This window comes from Micropterus salmoides, unplaced genomic scaffold (assembly GCF_014851395.1).
Source record: "Micropterus salmoides isolate LMB-PRFRI ecotype aquatic unplaced genomic scaffold, ASM1485139v1 Ms_hic_scaffold_11, whole genome shotgun sequence".
Classification (NCBI taxonomy): Eukaryota; Metazoa; Chordata; class Actinopteri; order Centrarchiformes; family Centrarchidae; genus Micropterus; species Micropterus salmoides.
The window spans coordinates 27,545,045-27,567,864 of NW_024040152.1; the positions used below are offsets into that span (position 1 = coordinate 27,545,045).

Consider the following 22,820-nt stretch of genomic DNA (forward strand, 5'->3'; position numbering starts at 1 on the left):
CTGCCATATGCATGAATCGAAGAAGACAAGGAGCTTGGGGAAAAGGAGATATCAAAATAGTTGGACTGAAGAAAAGAAAGAGGCAGACAGAAAGATAAGGAAGACTGCAGCCCCCCCCCCCCCACCCCTCATTATTGTGTTTGTTATTGTTACCCGTGTCATCCTGCCACCCACATTCATATTGAGCAAACTGTCCACCTGTCGAATCTCAATGCATTTGGATCATTTCATTATGTTTAAGAATAAAAATGTGACCTAATCTTGAATGTTTTTCCAAACTCTGATATTAAGCTATTGCTAAAATCATTTCAAACAGGTCTATGGCTTTTAAACTCAGCACACCATAACTCATACAAACCACAGGAAGAGATAAGAAGAATAGATGAAGTATGAGACACCAGGAGATAATGGCCCCAGATGTTCTCTGAGGAACCACTGGGATCTGAGTCAGACTCTGACTGAACCATGAGTTCCTCATTCCTATTTGTCCCATGGACTGAATGAATGATAAATACATACACACATAATTTAGTGTGAGAAGGAAATGATGCAGACATGACTCTGGTGACATGGGCAAACAACCCAGAGACATACATCACTACTCCACCTAAAATGAGGCTGAAAGATTTTTGGGGGGAAAAACCTACATGAGGACAGAGAGGTTTCTGTTTATGCTCAGATTTTCATCCAAATTGGGTAACGCTTTGTATAATTCAAAGGACATCCAAGATCCATTTTTATTTAACCACTGATATCTGAATATTTTCTTATTGACCCATTTAGAAAATGTGACTTTTATCATCTGCAGCATTACTTGTATATTGAAGATTGAGTGCAGCTAAGATGTGCAGTAGCATCAGTTCCTCTTGAGGAGCTTTTAATCAGACAGTGACATCTAGTGTTGCTTTGACAGGTAAACTACTTTTTCAATGGCATGTCACTTAAAGACAGTGTGCATAGATGTAAACCAAATAATTCACAGTGTGCAAAGCAATAGCAAAATACCAATGTTTTGTGATAAATAATTATGTATTGGTTGTGTAAAGCTATACATTTTTCTCAATGGCAAACCAGAGGAAAATATTGCCTTTCAGATATTATGAAGGAAAACGGTTGTAGAAGAAGAAAAAAGGATTTCAATGTTGTTATTATTATTAGTACATACACAGTCTGAAATACACACATTCACATGCTTTTGGGAGTTCAGGGCCATGCTCAAGGCCACCTTCGGCAGTGCCCAGGAGGCGAACTGGCACCTCGTCAGCTACCAGTCCACATTCTGCTCGAACCAGCAACCCTCCGGTTACCAACAATAACCATAACTATGCTATTTACTGTGTCATCTTTTAATTTTTCTTCACAATTGCACATTGCATGTCAACCTATGAAGTGCCTTTGGATCACCTAATGTCAGCACATGACAAGTTCTGAGTTCAAATTAGTTAATCTGGCAATCTCATATCTCATACATACACATAGTGTATATTGTATGGACAGATTATTGATTGAAATTTTTCTTTCTTTGTACAGTTACAATCAGCTGTTACAGTGTAAAATGATTCAAACATACTAGTTATAAACTCCAATATGCAGTGAGAGATCAAGTCCAATGTGCTCCCTTTTGGCACATACAGCCACGGCCATTATTTTTGGTGTCATGTGACCAATATATTATCAGTTATTATTGTGGCTCACATGACATGTCTATGTATCTAGAAAAACTGACTGTTAATGTGTAGATAATTCTATGATATGCCTATAACTTGCATAGCATCAAGAGGGGTGGGTCAGACTGTGTCCGTGGATGAATGGTGTGTTTTCCTGGCACCCTCTATCCTTGGGCATAAAGCCTTCTGCCCCTGCCAGGTTAGGTTAAGGGGAAAGTTTAAGGAAATTTGTAGTACAAGGCACATATTTAAACATGTGTTTTATTTGGTATTTAGTGGTTTCTTCACTCAAGTAACACATACAATGCAAGTTATCACATTAAACAACCATGTGCACAGAAAAAAAGCACAAATCATTCAGTTAACAACCATGTACACCAATAAAAGCACAAATCTACCAGTGGCTCAAAGAAGGGCATGTTTTAAATCCAAAAAAACCAGAGGTTGTTATAAAAGCAACATCAATCAATTATGCTTAATTTTATGTTCAAGTAAACTGGCCTTGACCAATAATTGAGAAGAAGGTGTAATATTCTCAGCAACAAAATGCCCCAACACAGTAATAATAGGTGTCATGTCAGCCTTTTGTAGAGCTCACTCCATAAGTCAACAGAATATAAAATATTATTCTTCCATCTTCCATCATCCAACAAATTCAGGGAGTGATACTATTGTAGATAAACACTGACCTCACCTCTGTAGGAATACATAAAACACAACACAGCAATGACTTCAGTGCTACTGAAATAAGAGACAATTATATTTCAGTTTTGTACAGCAGTGTATCACTTAAACATATTTATTCACTACATTGGGCACTTGGTGTTGCAAGCATCACCTGACTTGAAAAGTCTATATACGCTGACCAATGGGAACATGGACACAGCACCAACCATGGAGCCCAATTGCACTACTGCTCCGCACCACACAAGGGCACTGTGGCCCTCATCCCTCAGAATCACCCCAATGATGACCTTCACATATGACAGGGACAGGACAAACAGGATCCAGGTCAGCACCTGTAACACAGAAGAGGTGAATATTATGCATTATGATCTGACACCCAGTCCCTGTTGTACAGATATTAGTGAAATTTGCAAAGTGTCCTAGTTTGACCTCAACATGTTAGCTATGTCCAAATACTACAATAATACACTCAAAAATTTACATAAAGACAATATCCAGAATTCTAGTTTTGGGACACTGTAATGAAGTGATCAACAAAGTAAAATGAAAAACAACAATAGCCATAAGCCTTTCCTAAAAGACATGCTAACTGAGATCGTGCTCACATGCAATTCGTGTTTTTTTTTCAATTGTATTTTAAAGCTGCCTTGTCTGCACTATAAGCCCTTATTTTGAAAGAGTGTGTGTCATTCCATTGACTTTTAACAGCACGTACATAGCACAGCATGATTTTTCTTCAAGTTTCATTATGCTGGCAAAACACACATTGCTTGCTGATACGGTGTATCTGCCAGTTTAATGCGACCCCGTACAAGAGCACCTGCTAATATACATGTGAATTAACACTTCTGTGATGGTGAAAGCATTCCTCAGGGAAAATAAATGTGTTCATAAAGATGACACAAACATGGTTTGACAGTATTGTCACAATCAAGTCAGACAGCATTGGATTGATCTTAGTACCTGCTAATCACACTTCACTCCCAAATCATAAAACATCTGAACATACTGTACAACTGATTATGAAGGACGGGTTGTACTTTAATTTTTCTATAAGGTGTGACATGAGCCCCAATGACAAGGCGGAACATGAGATCCAAAATGAACGTCTATTAAGTAATACAGTTAGCAGTCTAAATACTAGAACACAGTAGAGTGCAGATCTCCGCTAGGTGTGTCTGGGGGCATGTGGTTGCTGAACAGATAGTGGCAGGCTGAGTGTTCAGAGTGTACACATTTTAGTAGTTCAATGAAGGGGAGAAAATTTTTTTTGTAAAGTACAGACTAGTATAGTGTAACTTTTTAATAAAGTATTGCTGTATAGTATGTTGCTCTATAGTGTACTGGTATTGTAACTGAACCTCCTTGGTTCGCCTAAATGTATATACTTAAGGAAACAATAAATGGTCTTATTTATTTAGAAGCTTTTGTTATTTATTAAGACAATTTTGTTACACAAAATAAAACACCTCCCTACCCCCTTCTCCCCTCCCAAACACTCAACACTCACCCAGTTGTCCCTTCATGCAATATTTGATCTTGGTACAAACATGCTGCATGCTTATTGACTTGCTGATGATGCGATTTAGGTATCAAAATTTGGTACCCAATGACAAAGCATTTATCCATACTCGTTAGTATGAAAGCATTTCGTCGGTGCCATAAAAATTTGAAGTTCGGTACCCAGCCCTAGTAGTATGTGAAATTAGCTGCGGACAGATAGACCCACACACACGCACACCTTACCAAACGCATGAGCCCCTCCAGGCTGTCCCAATTCATTAGAATAAAGAATCTTACTATGACTGTAGTTCCAGAGGCACTGTGGACCAGCAGGGGGCAGGGACTAAGAGCAGCCATGGCCATAATGTAGGCTCCAAATCCAGTCCCGATCATGGTCAAGAAACCCATTAAGATGAGAGATCTGGCAACACAAAACCAATGCACATGGTAAAACTGAGCATTATCTGTTACACTGAACCACTTTGCTTCATCAAACAAACGGATATGATAATTTGAATTAATTCAGCACATATATCATTTAAGCTATGACCTCTACAAACTCTAGTGACCTGTAGGAGTTGCAATTATGACTGGAATTTTATATCATTGGAAGAGACAGATAAAATCTTAAACATTTTAATACTTTAAATAAAAGATCATTTCAAGTAATTATATGGTTCCAAAAATAAACATTCTTACCTAATGGGCATGAACATGGCAATAAAGCAGGCCACTGGGTTAGCAACAGCTGCCATGGTGGCAGCTAGATGGTAGGCCTTGTTCCCATAAGGCAGACAGGAGTAGGACTGGACCGAGGGCAGCACTGCGTTGGTCAGAGCATTGACCCAAGCCAGTACAATAAAGATGAACAACACCTCAAGACTGCTATACGTCCCCAACCCAAAAGAGCTCCTGGGTTCCCTCCTAATGGTTTCACCAGGGCCGATCATAGGCTTCTGCTCTGGTGTCTGGGCGTGCAGAGACAGACCTTGTTCTCTCTTCCCAGGGACCAGATCACCATTGAAGTACAGGTCGTTCTTTCTCTCCCGAGCCACAGAAGGGTGATGGTTAAGTAGGATGAAGGCTATCATGCACACAACCATCATGACACTGAGGAACACGAAGAAGACCTGGGCAGAGAATTTAGCTGGCTGGTAAATGGCTCGTAGCTCTCCACTGCCTTCCCTAGTGGCATTATCAGCTGTTATGGTGCCTGCATCAGCCAAAGTTGCATTCTGACAATGGACTACACCAACACCTTGAATCAGAGCCACCAGTGCAGGCACCAGACCACTGAGGCCTTCCCCTGCAAAGTACGTGGTGAGATACTTTGGACGTAGCCGCATCATGAAAGGCAGAAAAGTAACAGAGGAGGTGCAGTCCACCACAGAGAGCAGGAAGCTTAACACCAGCAGGGGTACACTGTGCATAGAGCTCCCTATTGCCACTGTGTGTCTCCAGAAGAAAGCCAGCAGGAATGTAGCAATGACCCCCAAACCTACAATGCAGTAGATGACCGGCCGCTCATCTAGCACCCCTGGGCGGAAGTGGTGCATCAGAGTGATGAAGAGAGGACCAATGTTGGCCATCTGGATGAGGACTGTGAGGTAGGATGGCAGATACCAGCCCTCTGGGATCTTGGGTACAATCAGGGGAAGCTCCACCCACATTCCGTTGATTGCCACCCAGGAGCCCATACCGAACAGGCATGCCAAGACATGAGTGAGCAGCGACATGATGGAGTGATGATGATGGAATGAGGTAAATCAGTAAATGTAGATGCACGCAATCTGAAAAACAGACACAACATAGGACAGTTTTATGAGTAGGATGCGAAACATGTTGATTTTTTTTACTTGAAGTTTCAATCTGATATTTTATTTAAAATTGCCTTTCACTTTCATCCAACTTTATGACGGTGTTTTTTGCTAATAAAATAGTTGTCTGGTTTGAAGCGGAAGATATTAGCCTCATTTAACTTTTTAGTTTTAGTGTTTAATAGTGAATAATTTGCCCCCAAGGCCTGTAAAGTAAGTAAGAAAACACCACATGGCGGCTGTAGTGAGGCTGTACTTACGTACTTACTGATAGTGGCACCTTTAGCTAAATGCTAACTGCAGGATGCTAACATGCTCACAATGACAATGGTAAAATGCTGGTGTTTATTGTATAGAATAGTATATAGTTTATAGTTTAGCATGTTAGCATGCTAACATTAAGCCTGTCAGCACTAAAGTACCGCTGAGGCTGAATCAAAGTGTCTTGTGGATGATATCAAAAAATACTGTTAATAAGCATGGGATAATAAGCATGGGATAGCTGAATATCACATATTTGTTATTGAGTACAAAAGCATGTGCCCATGCGGCTTGAATTGACCTTCCCAATCTCACTTTACTCTGCCTCTTATTCAATCCCTCTCCCATGTGCTATTTGGCAAGGGATGCCTGACCTTTCACATACTGACACACTACTCCGGCAAAAAGCATTATGTGGTTGTGACATAAACAGACATATTAAATAGGGATGCTTTTGAAGCTGTGCGATAAAACTGTTAATAATAATAGTTATAAAGCTGTCATTGTGAAGGACTTAATTAAAACATAAACACATAGTAAACTTTACACTGACTGTTTTCTTCTATACCAACACGTTAGCATATTACAACTTGTTGATCTGTTACTGAAACTAAAAAGGTTTTCTGATGGTTTCTTAACTGGACAGCATCACATATATGTTTAAATATATATACATATATATATATATATATATATATATAATATAATCAGGAACAATAAAGTATTGCCAACTATGTTAGGTCAACATCATAAAACTTCCTGTTCCTGCTTTCAAAGGTAAAATCTAAAACTCATCCTTACATCAACTGGGTCAACTTTTCATCCTTTCACACTGTAAGTGAAGCAAAAGGATGAGCCAGGTTCTAGGATAACCAGGAAATCCTATAATCCACATACATACACCACAGTTCTAAAAGGTGTCAGAATATCACCTTACCTCATTCAAAACAAAACCAGGAAGAGACTCCACTATCATTCCTCTTTCTTATAAAATCGTCACTGCAAGTGTGTGTGTGAGTGTGTGTGTATGTGCATTCCCTTCCCCTTTTCTCCTCCATGGACCCAGCATTAACACTCTATTTCCGTGTCTGTGTTGCACTTCACGGGGAGGGACTGCACAGGCGCACATGTCCTGCACTACCATGACACTTTCATCATCCCTCTATTGGAGGGTGGTTTAAAAAATCAGACAGTCACGTGCTCTCTGTGTGCCTGGGAGCTCAGCAATAGGTGGAAATGAGAGTGAAGGGCGGTCTCAGTGAGAAGAGCTCCTCCTTTTCCTTTTTGTTCTCCCCCAACCAGCATACGACCTTGTGGCATGCCCTCCTTTAAACACACAGGCAGCAGTGTGAGAGAGAAGAGTGAACCAGCCTTTGGTTCCAGTTTCAGAAAAGTTTGTACTACATACTGCAAAAACCACACTGACTATACTTCTATTATGGAACTTCCAAAGTGTCAGAACTGAATGAAAGAATAAATAAATAAATGGGGAAATATAAGCAAGAATGAATGAATGAATGAAAGAATAAATAAATAAATGGAAAATATATGCAAGAAAGAATGAATAAAAGAATAAATAAATAAATGTGGAAATATAAGAAAGAATGAATGAATAAAAGAATAAATAAATGGGAAATATATGCAAGAATGAATGAAAGAATAAATAAATAAATGGGGAAATATATGCAAGAAATAATGAATGAATAAAAGGATAAATAAATAAATGTGGAAATATAAGAAAGAAAGAATAAATTAATTAAAGAATACATACATTTGCTTTTGCTATTTCCTTACGAAACCTATTGTCATTGCCATTCCCTAAAGAGACTTGTCATTGCTTTTCCTTTGCAAACCCAATCTGTCAATCAATGTGTTTTGGCCCGCCCACTAAGTCAAGTAGCCGATGACTGATACCTTTGTATTACCTGTGTATTATGATGATTGACTGTATAAAAAATTGACACAGTGTCCATTACATCACCCATTGATTTCTGAACAGCTGTTTTGAAGGAGCTGAGGTTCCTGATTTCTGAAACCATGCAACTATGGCTCCCAAGCTAATATGCTACTCTGCGTTGCTAGCATGGACGTAGCTAATCGGCTAAACCCCCCAGAGGCAAGTCGACATTGGTGGTTGGTAGCCGGTGGCCGTATCATTACTAGCTTGACGTTACACTGGAGGTAGTTGAATATTTTCAACTCAAGCGAGAAATTTGCATGACGCTGTGTTGCTATAGCCTATCAAGGTTGAGATTGTCCATACATCACCAACAGCCTCAGAGCGTTGTGTGGAGAGGGCCAGGCAGAGTGGGCGATTGAAAATCTGCAGGCCAGCTGATCGCTGCTAAACCTCCAGCTTCGGAAAATAAACACCCATGGTCGGACTGGACTTTGCTTGCAACTACTGCTGGGAGAAAAGAAAGCAAGGAGGTTGAACAACCTGGTGAGTTCAGAAAACATGTGTATGTAACTTTATTCCAGCTGTTGTTGTACTTTACTGTGACCAAGTTAGCATAGCATAGCCTTGATCGATCCAAACTCCATTCAGAAAACAGACATTCAGAATCAGAATCAGAATCAGAAGGAGTTTTATTGCCAAGTAGTGTTTTACACATACGAGGAATTTGCTGTGGTGATAAGGTGCTACACGTAGACAAACATACAGTCAACATAAACAAATGTGGAAATATATAAATATGGAATTGAAGAACAACGTTGCAGATATATACATGTGCATTATTCTGGGTCTGTGCCGTGCAGAAGTAACGTAACGGAAGAGAATATTGTGTACATATAAATATATAAACTGACAACATAAAAATATACAACAACAAAGATCAACAATCAACAACAAATATGTGCGACGTACCAGGTCTGAGCCCGACACAAGATGAAACAGTATTTACATGTGCAGAGACATTTGTATTGTTTGCAAGGGGGGAGTGTCAGTGGGGGACCCGGGCCTTGTTAATGAGGCTAGTTGCAGACGGGAAGAAACTGTTTTTGTGGCGAGAGGTTTTGGTCCTGATGGACCGCAGCCTCCTGCCAGAGGGGAGAGTCTGAAACAGTTTGTGTCCGGGGTGGGAGGAATCAGCTGCAATCTTTCCTGCTCGCCTCAGAGTCCTGGAGGCGTACAGGTCCAGAAAAGAAGGAAGATTGCAGCCAATCACCTTCTCTGCAGAGCGAATGAAGCACTGCAGCCTGCCCTTGTCCCTGGCGATGGCAGCAGCGTACCAGATGGTGATGGAGGAGGTGAGGATGGACTCAATGATGGCGGTGTAGAAGTACACCATCATTGTCTTTGGTAAGCTGAACTTCTTCAGCTGCTGCAGGAAGTACATCCTCTGCTGGGCCTTCTTGGTGAGGGAGGTGATGTTCAGCTCCCACTTGAGGTCCTGGGAGATGATGGTGCCCAGGAAGCGGAAGGAGTCCACAGTGGTGACTGAGGAGTCACACAGGATGATGGGGGAGGGTGCGGTCTGTGCTCTTTCTGAAGTCCACGACCATCTCCACTGTCTTCTGAGCGTTGAGCTCCAGACTGTTCTAGCTGCACCAGGTCACCAGATGGTCGATCTCCCACCTGTAGGCAGACTCGTCGATGAGCCCAATGAGGGTGGTGTCGTCCGCAAACTTCAGGAGCTTGACAGACTGGTGACTGGAGGTGCAGCTGTTGGTGTACAGGGAGAAGAGAAGGGAGGAAAGAACGCAGCGTTGAGGGGAACCGGTACTGATGGTCCTGGAGTCAGAGACATGTTTTCGCACCTTCACGTGCTGCTTCCTGTCCGTAAGGAAGTCTGTGATCCACCTGCAGGTGGAGTCAGGCACGCTCAGCTGGGAGAGCTTGTCCTGCAGCAGGGCCGGAATGATGGTGTTAAAAGCAAAGTTGAAATCCACAAACAGGATCCTGGTGTAGGTTTCTGGGAAGTCCAGGTGCTGGAGGATGTAGTGAAGGGCTATGTTTACTGCATCATCTACAGACCTGCTGGCTCTGCAGGTGAACTGCAGGGGGTCCAGGAATGGGTCTGTGATGGATTTTAGGTGGGACAACACAAGGCGTTCAAAGGACTTCATAACCACAACGGTCAGGGCGACGGGTCTGTAGTCGTTTAGTCCAGTGGTCCTTGATTTCTTGGGGACAGGGATGATGGTGGAGGCTTTGAAGCAGGCTGGCACCTCAAAATACAAAATGGGTAAAACAATTATTGACAAAGCACATGAACAAGCAGTTTCCTCCCAAATGCCATAAACCTACTGTACTCTGAGATCACTTCAGCATGATAACCTCTATAGCATGTAACAGTTACGGTAGCATGCATGATCTCTGTGGTATGTCGCCTGTCTAACTGAATCTCTCGGAGCTCGTCTGGTTTGCAGTTACAGCAGATTTACTCCACAGTTGGATTTAGGACAAAGGACAGTAATGTAGAATCGTCATCGCATGTGGACAAAAATTGCATGCTCTGTCTAGTGGCAAATCCAAAGTACAACCCAGTGACACAACAACACATTGATCATATAATAGATTTAAATTCATTATTTGATAAATAAGTAAACTAAATAAATGAAACAACACAATTTGTCCCTCTTAAATTGTGAGAACAGAACAACATGCATGAAAATGTGTTCATACAGTTTTCCTTCACTGTTACCTTTTTATATGTATTTTTCCATTTTATGCTAACAATTATACATACCTGCATTTATGACAAAGGACAATAGTGTAGAATCGTCAACTTGTGGACAAACAGCAGTAACAATCTGTCTGGAAAAATGGCATCATGTTAAAGTTAGCAAGCTACCCTGGAGAGAACACAAAATTAATAGTTAACTTTATTTAAAAATGGCAAATTTAATCTAACATTCAACAAAATAAAGCTAGCTCGACCCTTATGTGCTTGTCAAATTAGTTATCATTGTTTAGTCCATGGATATTCACAACCACACTGTAACAACACATGGCGGCCTGCGAATACTGCATTCTGGACTACTCACGTCTGGAAGAAAATATCCACCAGCTGAAGAATGAGATCCGGGAAAAGGATTGATAGCTTCTCGTCGGTCGCATTGGCCCAGCTCAAGTACATCTCACATATTGAAAGCTCTTCTGCTCTGTCATCGCCCTCCCGGCTCTTGCAGGCCTTGATTTCCAACTCTGCCTCCACCCTTCCATGGCTATCATCGAACGGTACTGGAGCCAGTGGATAACGTAGAGCAGCACTGGGAGAAAAGCAGGCCCTAATGGGTGCCAGACCCAAGGCCACAGCTTTTACCAGCACCCCCCACAGGGTGATCCCTCTGTCAAAGCCTTCATGGGCCGAAGTGGTGCACGGCGTCAGGACCTGCCCGGAGCTTGCAATATCAAAACCTCACCTAGAGCTGTCAAACTGCTATGCCACTCTGTCTGACGAGGCTCCGGTCCATCCATTGGAAGCTTCAGTAGATCAGCTGCCACCGGAGGTGGAGGAAAGACCCTTTAAACAGCCTAACCTTGCTACAGCTGTAGATGTAACGGGGAAATTCTGCCGGCCTAGTCTAGCAAAAGGTAACGACCAACCACTTGTTCTAGTTAAGTCCACTTCCAAGTCCTCTTCTCAACGCAGGCTGTTAAAGGAGGCTGTGTCCAGAAGGAGCACTGGAGGCTTCACAAAGTCGGACACCGCCCCCTCGTTGCGCAGGTCCTCGGTCGCATCATTTCACCCACAGTTAGCGAAGGTTGCGCACACGTTGGTCCCTGAGCTCACTTCCACTAGTCCTGGCAGGGTCCAGTCTACATCCCCCCAGCCACTTTTCCCTCCCTTAACACTTATCATTGGTGATTCCATAACAAGAAATGTGCGTTTCTTTAATGCCGTCACACTCTGTTTAAGACATAACAGTAAATTGTTTTATAAACTTACAAGAGGCTTATTAATCATTCAACTTAAATCTCATCACTGCTCACGCTTAATCATGCTTTATCATTCAACTTAAACCTCCTCAATTAATTTTATTTTATGCTCTGCTTCAGCCTCATCATTCATTTGTCACGTAACAGCTCGGCTACAGGGCTGTGGTAAGCAGGCAGCACAGGAAGCAGAATTGATTAGTTCACAACTCATAGCAACTGTGGGTCTCTAGGTTTGAGTCGTTCATTTGTCACGTGACATCTCCTACTGTGGAGCAGGAATGAACTACTTGTTCACAGCTCACACGGGTCCTCCTCAGTCTTTCGTTCATTCGGCAGGCTGAGTAACTGCCAGCGCCAGAGAATGAGAGGCAGGTCGGCTGTCAGGTAACAGTCACTGGACTGATATTATATAGCTATTTTGTTAATTATGTGACATTTAATAAAGCATATCGTTATTACAGCGCAGTGATGTTGTGCTAAGTTATAGTTTTAACACAGCCGTACCGTAACTTTAGTCCTGCTAGTGTTTACAGCCAACAGGTGATCAGAGTTGTTCTGGGTCCGCTCCACTTCAGTGTCCTGACAGGGTTCTACCGGGAGCCGAATTACCTCAGAGGTCGTCTCCTCTCCAAAACAAACTGACCCGGATGTATGAATGAGCTCTTTAGAGATAATGATAGTAATTATATACATAAGCCTTTATATGGCTGGTGTGGTTGTATACTCAGAAAATATTGTGACAATGGAAGGATTTAGCCGGAGTAGTGGATTGCATATAGACAATATATTTCTGTGGTTTTTACATGGTTTGAATTTGGTTGTGGGCCCAAGGGGGGGTATATAATGATGATAGAGAGTGATCAAGAGGTGAATTTGTGCATTATACTATACTATACAGGCAGTCTTCCGTGTTTGTATGGTGGCCCGTAGGTTTCAGGCCTAATACAAAAGCCACAACACGAACACAAATCCCACAACACTTATAGAAACGCCACAACACAAATACAAAAAGCCACAACACAAATACAAACGCCACAACACAATTACAAAAGCCACAACACGAACACAAATCCCACAACACTTATAGAAACGCCACAACACAAATACAAAAAGCCACAACACAAATACAAACGCCACAACACAATTACAAAAGCCACAACATGAACACAAAAGCCACAAAACAAATTCAAAAACCACAACGGAACTACAAACGCCACAACACGATTACAAAAGCCACAACACGAATACAAAAACCACAACGGAAATACAAACGCCACAACACAAATACAAAAAGCCACAACATGAACACAAAAGCCACAAAACAAATTCAAAAACCACAATGGAACTACAAACGCCACAACCCGATTACAAAAGCCACAACACAATTACAAAAGCCACAACATGAACACAAAAGCCACAAAACAAATTCAAAAACCACAATGGAACTACAAACGCCACAACACAATTACAAAAGCCACAACATGAACACAAAAGCCACAAAACAAATTCAAAAACCACAATGGAACTACAAACGCCACAACACGATTACAAAAGCCACAACACGAATACAAAAGGCCACAACAGAAGTGGGCCACAACGGAAGTGGGCCACAACGGAAGTGAACCACAACTCTCCATGGAACACAGCTACACGGTAGTATAGCGGCAGTATAGCCATTCCACATTCAGGAGGTCTGGGTTCGAATTGTAGAAAGAACATTCTTTTTCAGGTGACTTTTTCCGCATAATAGTGTCTGCCAAATTAGTAAATGTCCCAGGATAGCCTATTGTGTTTTTTGTATTCGTGTTGTGGCGTTTGTATTTCCGTTGTGGTTTTGAACGGCACTGTTTGTTATCAACAGCACTCTAAATATGTGGGAAAAAACAACCAGAATTTTTGGACAAAAAATTGGGACCCCACTACACATAAAAATTTGGAATAACCCATCGATTTCAATGCAGGGTACAGCATTAGGGTGGAAAACTTGGAAAGATAGCGGCAGCAAAGTTTTATTGGACGTCGTAACCTCCAGCAATATCCATTCATTTAAAGACCTTAAAGACACCTTTAACCTTAAAGATACAGAAACATTCAGGTACCTCCAGCTGAAAAATTGGATTAGAGAAAATTGTGATATTGAAAATGACGTTCCATCAACAATAAAGAAACTTTTAATCCAAAATGCAGGGAAAGGGTTAGTAAGCAAGTTGTACCACATGTTTATTACTGCTAATGACAATGAGGACTTGCTACACAAGATACTGTATATGTGGGCTGGAATAAAGATTTGGAGGGTTTCAATACTGAAACAAAATGGAAGGAGGGTTTGCAAGTTACATATGGAATTGCAACTAACGAAAATTTGCGGCTGATACAGTACAAGTTAATGACAAGAATATATTACAGTAGAGATAAAATCAATAAGTTTGACACCACAACTCCTGCAAATTGCCTAAAATGCCACCACCAGGCAGATAGTTAAAAGTTAATACTATAGCACTGGAAAACACAAACCTAGCCTAGAAAAATGGAAATCAATAATGAAATATTATTTGAATATTGAGAGATCCGTGTCAGCAGACAGTAACAAAGAAAGACAGTTTGAGGCCATGTGGAAGAGAATATATAACGCCATCCATCAAAGAAAAAAAAAAAACGTTTATAGCAATAACAGTCAACACAGGAAAAAAGAGGAAACCACCCACTGAACCAAATTTAGAAATAGTTTAAAGGCAGAAAATGGTGTGAAGAAGTATGACTAAAGTTGCATTGACTAAATAGAGACGAAAACTACATTGATTAAACAGAATATTAGCTCATCTCACCTAAAAAGAGTCCAATATAATTTAGAAGCAGCAAAACTGTCGATCTGAGGGCGCTAGGAAGGTGCTTGTGGATGTATGAGCGAATGCTTGTCTATGTCGCGTCTTTCCCTGTTTAGTCTTTGCGTGTTGTCCCTGCCTCATCTTGTCTTGTCCTTATTTAAGAAAATAAAGAAAAAGAGGGGAAAAGCAGTCCAGTAAGAAGGGCACAAATATTCTACTCTATTTTTTTTTTTTTCTTCTGTGTATGTGAAGGTAGCCTTGTGCCTCTCCTTTGTTTCGTGTTTGGATTTTTGTGTGATGTTGAGAGGACTGAAATTTTAAAAATAAAAGAGAACGGTGCTGTTTTTTAATCGGCCACTAGAGGGCTGCAGCGCCACAATAACCTGCCTAGTTCAAATGAACAAAATGACTCAAAAAAAGATTAGTTCATTTTAATCAACGAGATCTGAAGATTCGAGTCTGTCAAAAGAGTCGAACTTGCCATCAGTACGGGGGAAACGGGAGGGTTGACAGGTATGCACCCCTGAGGATGGCCCTAATAAATGCTGGATCCATTACAAATAAATCGTTTATATTGAACGATTTTTTCACCAGCAAGGACATGGATTTAATGTTTCTGACTGAAACCTGGCAGAGAAGCATGGAAAATGGCCCGTTAATTGAATTATGTTCACAGGATTGTTCTTTGATCAGCACTCCTAGGACCTCTGGCTGGGGTGGAGGTCTCGCGATGGTCTCCAAAGACTGCTTTCAAATCCAGAGGGTGACCACAGGGTTTTTTTCTTCATTTGAATTACAAGTGACCGAAGTGGGTCGTTCTAACCCATTTTATTGCATCTTAATTTATCGACTCCCTGGTTCTAACAGCTCTTTTATGTCTGATTTTAGAGATTTTTTATCAACTATTATACGGTTGGACAAAGTGGTTATGATTGGTGATTTTAATATTCACATTGATGATGCCTCCTGTAGTTTTGCTGCTGAGTTTTTAAGTATCACTGAATCATTTCATTTTTTTCAACATGTCTCCGGTCCCACACACATTAAGGGCCTTGACCTTGTTTTTACCCTTGGGTTGAATATTGATTGTATTTACTCGGAGGAACTGCATATCACTGATCATAACTGTGTCTTTTTCAACCTCTCCTTTAATTTGGACTCGTAACGTAAGAAAACGTATAAGTAGCTCCCACATCATAAACAGCCTCTCAGCTGAAAAGTTTTCAGCAGCTTTTTACAAAGACGCAGTTCTATCTCACCATACTGATATTAATAATCTTGTCCACTCTTTTAATTCACATTGCACTGCAGTCCTGGATCAAGTGGCTCTGAGTAAAACGAGACCTGTCCCCTCCACACACCCTTCCCCCTGGCTAAATGACGCTATTAGGTGTTTTAGGCGTGAATGTAGAAAGGCAGAGCGACTGTGGAAATCCACTAAGCTTCAAGTTCACCACCTGTATTATAAGGACCTTTTAACAGAGTTTAACACTATGGTTAAGGAAGTAAGAGCTTCTTATTTTTCAAAATTTATTTCTTCCAGCAAATACAACCCTAAAGTCCTGTTTGACACAATTAACAACATTGTAAATCCTGCAAGTTCCTATTTTTTCAAACGACGATTGTAACACTTTTCTCTCTTTCTTTGTGGACAAGATTAGAGATATCAGGGCTAGCATCATCCCCTCCACTACATCTGTCTCTGACTGGCTTTCCCGGCTACCAATCTTGGAACATTTCAGTCCCATTTCCCAAAAGGCCCTCACTGATCTGGTGGCCGGTATGAAATCCTCCTCAAGCCCTGTAGATATTTTACCCACCGCCTTGCTCAAAAATGTGATTGGGACTGTTGGGTCATGTTTTGTCCCTATCATTAACAGTTCCCTCAGCTTCTGTTTTGTTCCACTTTATTTCAAACTCTTCTAAAAAATACTAGAGAAAGTTGTTGCCAATCAGCTCACTGACACTCTCACTACCCACAATATATTTGACAAGTTCCAATCTGGTTTCCGTCAAAATTATTCCACAGAACCTTCTTAGGATCTCAAATGACATAGTGATGTCTTCTGATGCGGGGAAGTGCTCTGTTTCGGTACTGCTCGATCTTAGTGCAGCATTCGATACGATCGACCACAGCACAGCATCCTGATTGATAGGCTTAGGAAGTGGGTGGGTATCTCTGGGAGTGCTTTGGACTAGTTTTCCTCCTACCTCTCAGAGAGGAGCTTCTCTGTGTCACTGGAAACTCACATGTCCAAAACTGCTGCTCTATCCCGATTTTATTTCTATTGTACATGCTCCCCTTAGGCAACATTATTAGTAATTTCAAGGGCATTTCTTATCACTGTTACGCTGTTGACATCCAGCTGTATGTCTCTTTTGGGTCAGATGAGTATGACAAACTGACCACACTATGTAACTGCCTCACTGCCATTAAAAGCTGGATGGCTAAAAACTTCGATCGCATAGCTCCTACCATCACTCAGCATATTGGATCACTTTCATCAGCAGTAAAATCAAATCTTAGAAATCTGGGTGTAATGTTTGACACATCAATGCACTTTAATCGACATGTTAAAACTAAATATTTCTTTCATTTAAGAGACATTGCCAAGCTCAAATCTGTTTTCTCAAAACCGGAATTTGAGATGATAATACATGCTTTTATTTCCTCCTGCTTAGATTATTGCAACTCCCGTTTTACATCTCTTAGCAGGTCGTCCCTGTCCAAAATGCTGCTGCAAGACTGTTGACCAGGTCCAGCCGGAGAACTCATATAACTCCCATTCTGTCCTCTTAACATTGGCTCCCTGTTAAATTTAGGATTCAATTCAAAGTGCTTGTTTTAACATACAGAGTGCTGCATGATCAGGCACCCGGGTACATCTCAGACATGCTGCGCCCGTATATTACCACTAGGCTTTTAAGATCTTCAGACCAAGGCCTACTAGCTGTACCGCGTACACTAGAGGTGACCGTGCTTTCCAAGTGGTTGCACAAACAATGTGGAACACTCTTCCGTCAGACCTACGCTCTGAGGTCTCAGTCGAAGGATTCAAAAATCAGCTATAGACTTTTTTATTTAAACAGGCCTTTTTCTCCCTGTAAACTTTTAACTGTGAATAGTCATGTTCTCTTTAAAATACAAAATGCCTTAATTTTGATTATTTATGCGCCACACATACACAAATACAATGATTATATTGATTGATGCCTTTATAATGTTTGATGCTTATATATGACTGTCTGACTCCTCCACTGTTTTATTGTTGCTTTAGTTATTATTATTATTATTTTTTTTTTGTAAAGCACTTTGTGACTTGCTCTGCGAAGGACTGGTGACCTGTCCAGGGTGTACCACCGCCGGCAAAAAAGTGGCCCAGGAGTTTGTCCCTGGTTAGCCCACTCTCCAGACAAAGCATTTGTTGGGGTCCTGGGTCTTTGGAGACCTTTATTCCTGCACTCTTGAGAATTTTACTTCAAAACTAGAAACACCTCTTTAACTCTTCTAAAGTACAGAAATCAACTCATATGAACCCTTGAATACAATAAATAAATAAATAAGCCATATCATTTTCAATCTTTGTGCTGTGCTGGCTTTGACTGTTCTGCTATTGCCCTCATCTCTGCTGTCGGTGTCATGTTCACCATGGCAGCGTTAGTATTGGTACCACTGGCCAGTAGTGGGTAGAGTAGCTACTAAAAACCTTTACTCAAGGAAAAGTACAATTACTACCATAAAAAGTAAAAGGAACAAAATGACAAACCTACTCAAGTAAAAGTAAAATATATTTAATAATATAATTAATCTGCTGTTAATCTGGTTAGAAACAGCTGCTGTGCAACAGGTTATTTCTAGGGAATGCAATTTGCTTTGCTTGTTGATTATCTGTAATTTAGCTATTTCTGTTTAATATATTTATTTTCCTTTTTAAATCACCATGAATATATTGATAAGATCACTTTAAAATATCACGCTTGCTGCCCAGCCACTATTTGTAGTAGCACAGTATTATTATTCCTAAAGCATCCATGAACATAATGTTCACAGCGCAAACAATAATTGTGGTAGTAACACGAGAGCAGCTCCTTGTTGAAGCAGGGTAAGCCTTCATACAGAGGAAGCTGTGCGTCATGCATAAAGCGTCAACCAATATTTTCTCTCTCTCTGTGCATCTCAGAAATTTTTGTTTGCTGAATAAATAACAGCTGGTAGCTGCTGAGTCAAAGCCAAGATTAGTTTCACCGGCAACATTTGTTTATGGATTCACCGTTGGACATGGCTATAATGTCCATCTTTTCTTCAACAGGATACTTTTAACATATGAGAATCCATCCAGTGATCATCTGACTTAGATGTTACAATGTGTAGTCTGCATTTGCTCTGCAGAGAGTAAATACACTTTAAATGCGCTGTTAATGGAAAGTGAAAGTATTTCACTTGCCGTTGTAACACCAAAATTGTGAAAGAGCGATGCAGGCTGCTTTCCAGCAAGCCACCAGTGCCATGGTGTGCGCTGACTGGATTTCAGTTGTATTAGTAGAACAATAAAGCCTTAAACTGAAAAGGTATTTGCCTGATTTTGTAAATGTTTGCATCCGCCCAGCTCTGTGCTGTGACAAGCGCCGACGCCAGGGCTGATCTGCGTAACTGTGCGCACACAGCCTGAATGACAGCTCATTTCGTTAATGAAGCCTAATGCAGATTACAGAATGGTTAAGATATGAATGGAAAATGTAGCGATCAGACTCTTGAGCTCAAATTCATCCTCAGCACTGCTCCACTGAATAGTATAGTTTATTTCTTTTTACCATTTTTGTAATTGCTTTTACATGTTTTATTGTCTTCCTCTTAACAGAAGGGAGTTACAAACTCAATTTCACTATATAACCTGTTACACTGTGACAAAATAAATCTACCTACCTAACATTACCTAACAGTTACCTAAATGCGGCGCACCATCAACTCTGATTACCATCCATCCATCGTCAACCGCTTACCCTGCGTACAGGGCTGCGGGGCTCTCTGATTACTTTTGTTTTATCACATTAAATGCAAACACTCTTAATACGTTTTGATTCCTGTACAGGACTCTGCAAAAACTGCGTTAACCATGTATTAAGTTACACTATTGTTTTTTGAGCATCGTTAGCACAGCTTAGCTAAGCTAACGACCTAATATAATGTACCGATACCTGCTAATTATTGCTAACAACACATTAATAAAATGCTTGGATTTCACTTACCAAATAGAGCACATGCTTCTTGGAAGGTCTGTTAGTACAATCAATCGCATAGTAAGACATCATTCGTCCGGTATTTGCATGAAAAATCTCCATAAGGCACAACAAGGTAATGATGCCAAGTTCCATGACTGCAATTAGCAGAGTGAGGCTGCCTTGAAACAAACACTTCTATGAGTGATTAGTTGGACGTAGTGGGCGGGCCAAAACACATTGATTGACAGGTTGGGTTTGCAAAGGAAAAGCAATGACAAATCTCTTAAGGAAATGGCAATGACAATAAGTCTCTTAACGGAATGGCAATGACAATATGTTTCGTAAGGAAAAGGCAAAAGCAAATGTATGTATTTATTCTTTTATTCATTCATTCTTTCTTGCATATTTTTCCCCATTTACTTATTTATTCTTTCATGCCTTCATTCTTTCTTGCATATATTTCCCCATTTATTTATTTATTCTTTCATTCAATTCTGACACTTTGGAAGTTCCATATTCTATTCCCCCCTTTTATCATGAAGCCTAATTTTACTCTTGCGGTTTATCAGTGAAGTGTATAAATTACACTGCAGACTGGAGTCCCCGTTAATTGTGACAGACAGACGCTTGTCTCCTCTATGAAACCAAATCAGTATCCTCACTACACTGCATTATTTTAAACTACAATCAACTGGTCGTGGGTGACAGGCGCTGTCTCTCCCTCTTACTCTGCTTTAGCTCTCATGCATTAACTGTGTAACTTCGGTGGCTGCTTTAATATATGGTGTTGTTCAAGTTTGCTGTCTGCTGAGGTGTAAAAACCTTCTCAAATAATTTTTTAATAACTATTAGATATGAGTTATCTTGGTCATTAATGCAGAAACATGAATATCATGCACAATTTAGTGTGATGTTATTATATAGACGTACCTTCTGTCAGCCTCCTTGTAGGGGAGACTGCCCTTACAAAAAAACACTATAGTATTACTATAGCAAAACCATAAACAATAATATTAATAGTGATATCAGTATTGCTATAGTAATTCTGTGTTTTTTGGAACATATTATAGAAAATTACTATAGTAATGCTATTAAGTTGGCTATGGTAATCCTGTAGTAAAGTGTGTATATAGTATCACTATAGTGTTTATTTAGTATTACTATGGTTTTTCAGGAAATTACATAGTAAATACTGTATTGTTTACATAGTATTACTATAGTGTTTTCTATATGTTTTCTTTTCTTGGACGCACTATAGAAAGTTACTATAGTAACTCTATACATTTACTATAACATCATTATAGTAATACTGTAGGAATGTTCGATAGTGTGTTCCAAAAACAACTACAGAAATTTACTATACTAATGCTATAGTAAAATACTATAGTAATACCACAAATATCTACTACTAGTACTATTGAAATATTATAGGGCTACTATAGCTAATAAAATAGAAAAAATGAAATGAAACATTCTATAGAACATTATAAACATATTATAGGACACTATACAATTCTTATAGTAAACTATAGTAATGCTATGATTCATTTTAGTAAGGGTGGGGTTGGTTGCCAGACTTTTCACTCTATGCTGTTCTCTGGCATCATGTTAGAATATTCTAACAAGCAAAAAATGAAAGATATAGTTATAAATAATTATGTTTATGTACACAAATGTTTTCTAAAATTAGGTGATTTGTGATTAAAGTCAGGTTGTGCATTTGTGCACAGTTATTTTCTGGTCCTTTAAAGGTCACAGAAGCAAAATTTTAACCACGAAAATGTTTGCTTTGTTGAGCAAAAATGTAGCGATTTTTGTATGGTAGAATGTTAGATACAAGTGGCATCAAAAATACATATTGCACAGTGCATTTGTTACAGAGATAAATGCTGATACAATACAAATCCCATAGAGTTGGCTTAGATGAGGATGGTTGCTAAGTTAAACAGTGCGGTAGAAAGCCTGCCAGAACTCACTTTGGTTGTTAAAAATAAATTGTTTTGTGTTTCCAAAACTTTAAGACCATTTTCCAAGTGAAAAATTTGCTCATTATTAAATTACACAACTTAACACAAAACACCATAAACTCTCTGAACCCCTTGCAGCATTTCAAATGACCTCTATTCATCATTCTAAATTAGACCAAATACCACCTACCTGCTTGTGGGAAAGGAAGCGCAAAGTCAGTTCTGGTGAGGTTACACAAGTGCAACGGAAAGTGTGCTGGAGGTTACTCTGTTCAGACGCATACCAGCAGAGTGGCCTTCTGATGTTTCTGCACATTGAGTTGAATGTTTTGTACTTTACAACTCTGGATCTCTGAATCTGTGTCATGTGATGAAAGAGGGCTGAGCCAGGGGTCCACTATGGGAATCAAAGTCCTCAGCAGCAGAGGTGTGTGAAGGAAGGGAATGAGGACAGAGGGAGGAAAGAAAGGACAGAGTATGGATGGAGGAAAGGGAGCTTGTTGGCAAGAAAGTAAAGAAAAAGTAACACTGAACTGAATCTGATGCATCTACTATAACAACATGAAGGTTCTCCCTGTTGTTGGAGAGAGAAGCTTAGCCAACCAGAAGATGACTTTGGACAGCTTTTTGTGCTTCCTGAGGGGGTGTTTGGTCAGGGTATGTCTGGCTTTGTTCAGCACAAATTCCAGCCCAAATGAATGACCCCTGTTGAGCACTAACCTCATGGTATTTGGTGCCCTTGCACCCACCTCTGCACTGACTGGTACTTCATGTTCCCTTCCCAGATAACAACAACATTTCTTTTCAGGCTCGTGACAGTTAAACAAATTACTTTTGAAACAGTAAATAAAAGTGATTTGAGCTTTCTTGGATGTGGGATTAAGGGACTGTTGCGTTACTAACACATCTAAACTGTGGGCTGTCTGCTGCTGCCAAATGGCAATTAAATCTCTCTTCTATCCCCAAAAATATTTTGTGTTCAACAT

General features: G+C 40.3%; 1 protein-coding gene across 3 annotated transcripts; it reads right to left on the bottom strand.

Moving 5' to 3' along the window:
* Positions 1 to 1,910: 1,910 nt before the first annotated feature.
* On the bottom strand, positions 1,911 to 22,129 carry zgc:91890 (solute carrier family 52, riboflavin transporter, member 3-B). Of its 3 annotated transcripts, none has more exons than XM_038712066.1 (4): positions 22,025 to 22,129; positions 4,557 to 5,647; positions 4,155 to 4,278; positions 2,474 to 2,686 (listed from the first exon to the last, which is right to left on the bottom strand). In XM_038712066.1, the coding sequence occupies exons 2-4, from the start codon at positions 5,591 to 5,593 to the stop codon at positions 2,474 to 2,476; spliced, it is 1,374 nt and encodes a 457-aa protein (XP_038567994.1). In that variant the 5' UTR covers positions 5,594 to 5,647; positions 22,025 to 22,129. The 3 variants fall into 3 exon arrangements, with proteins under 3 accessions (XP_038567995.1, XP_038567994.1, XP_038567992.1); XM_038712064.1 differs by lacking the exon at positions 22,025 to 22,129 and adding an exon at positions 6,873 to 7,042; XM_038712067.1 differs by lacking the exon at positions 22,025 to 22,129 and having other exon boundaries at positions 1,911 to 2,686; positions 4,557 to 5,593.
* Between the last annotated feature and the right edge of the window lie 691 nt (positions 22,130 to 22,820).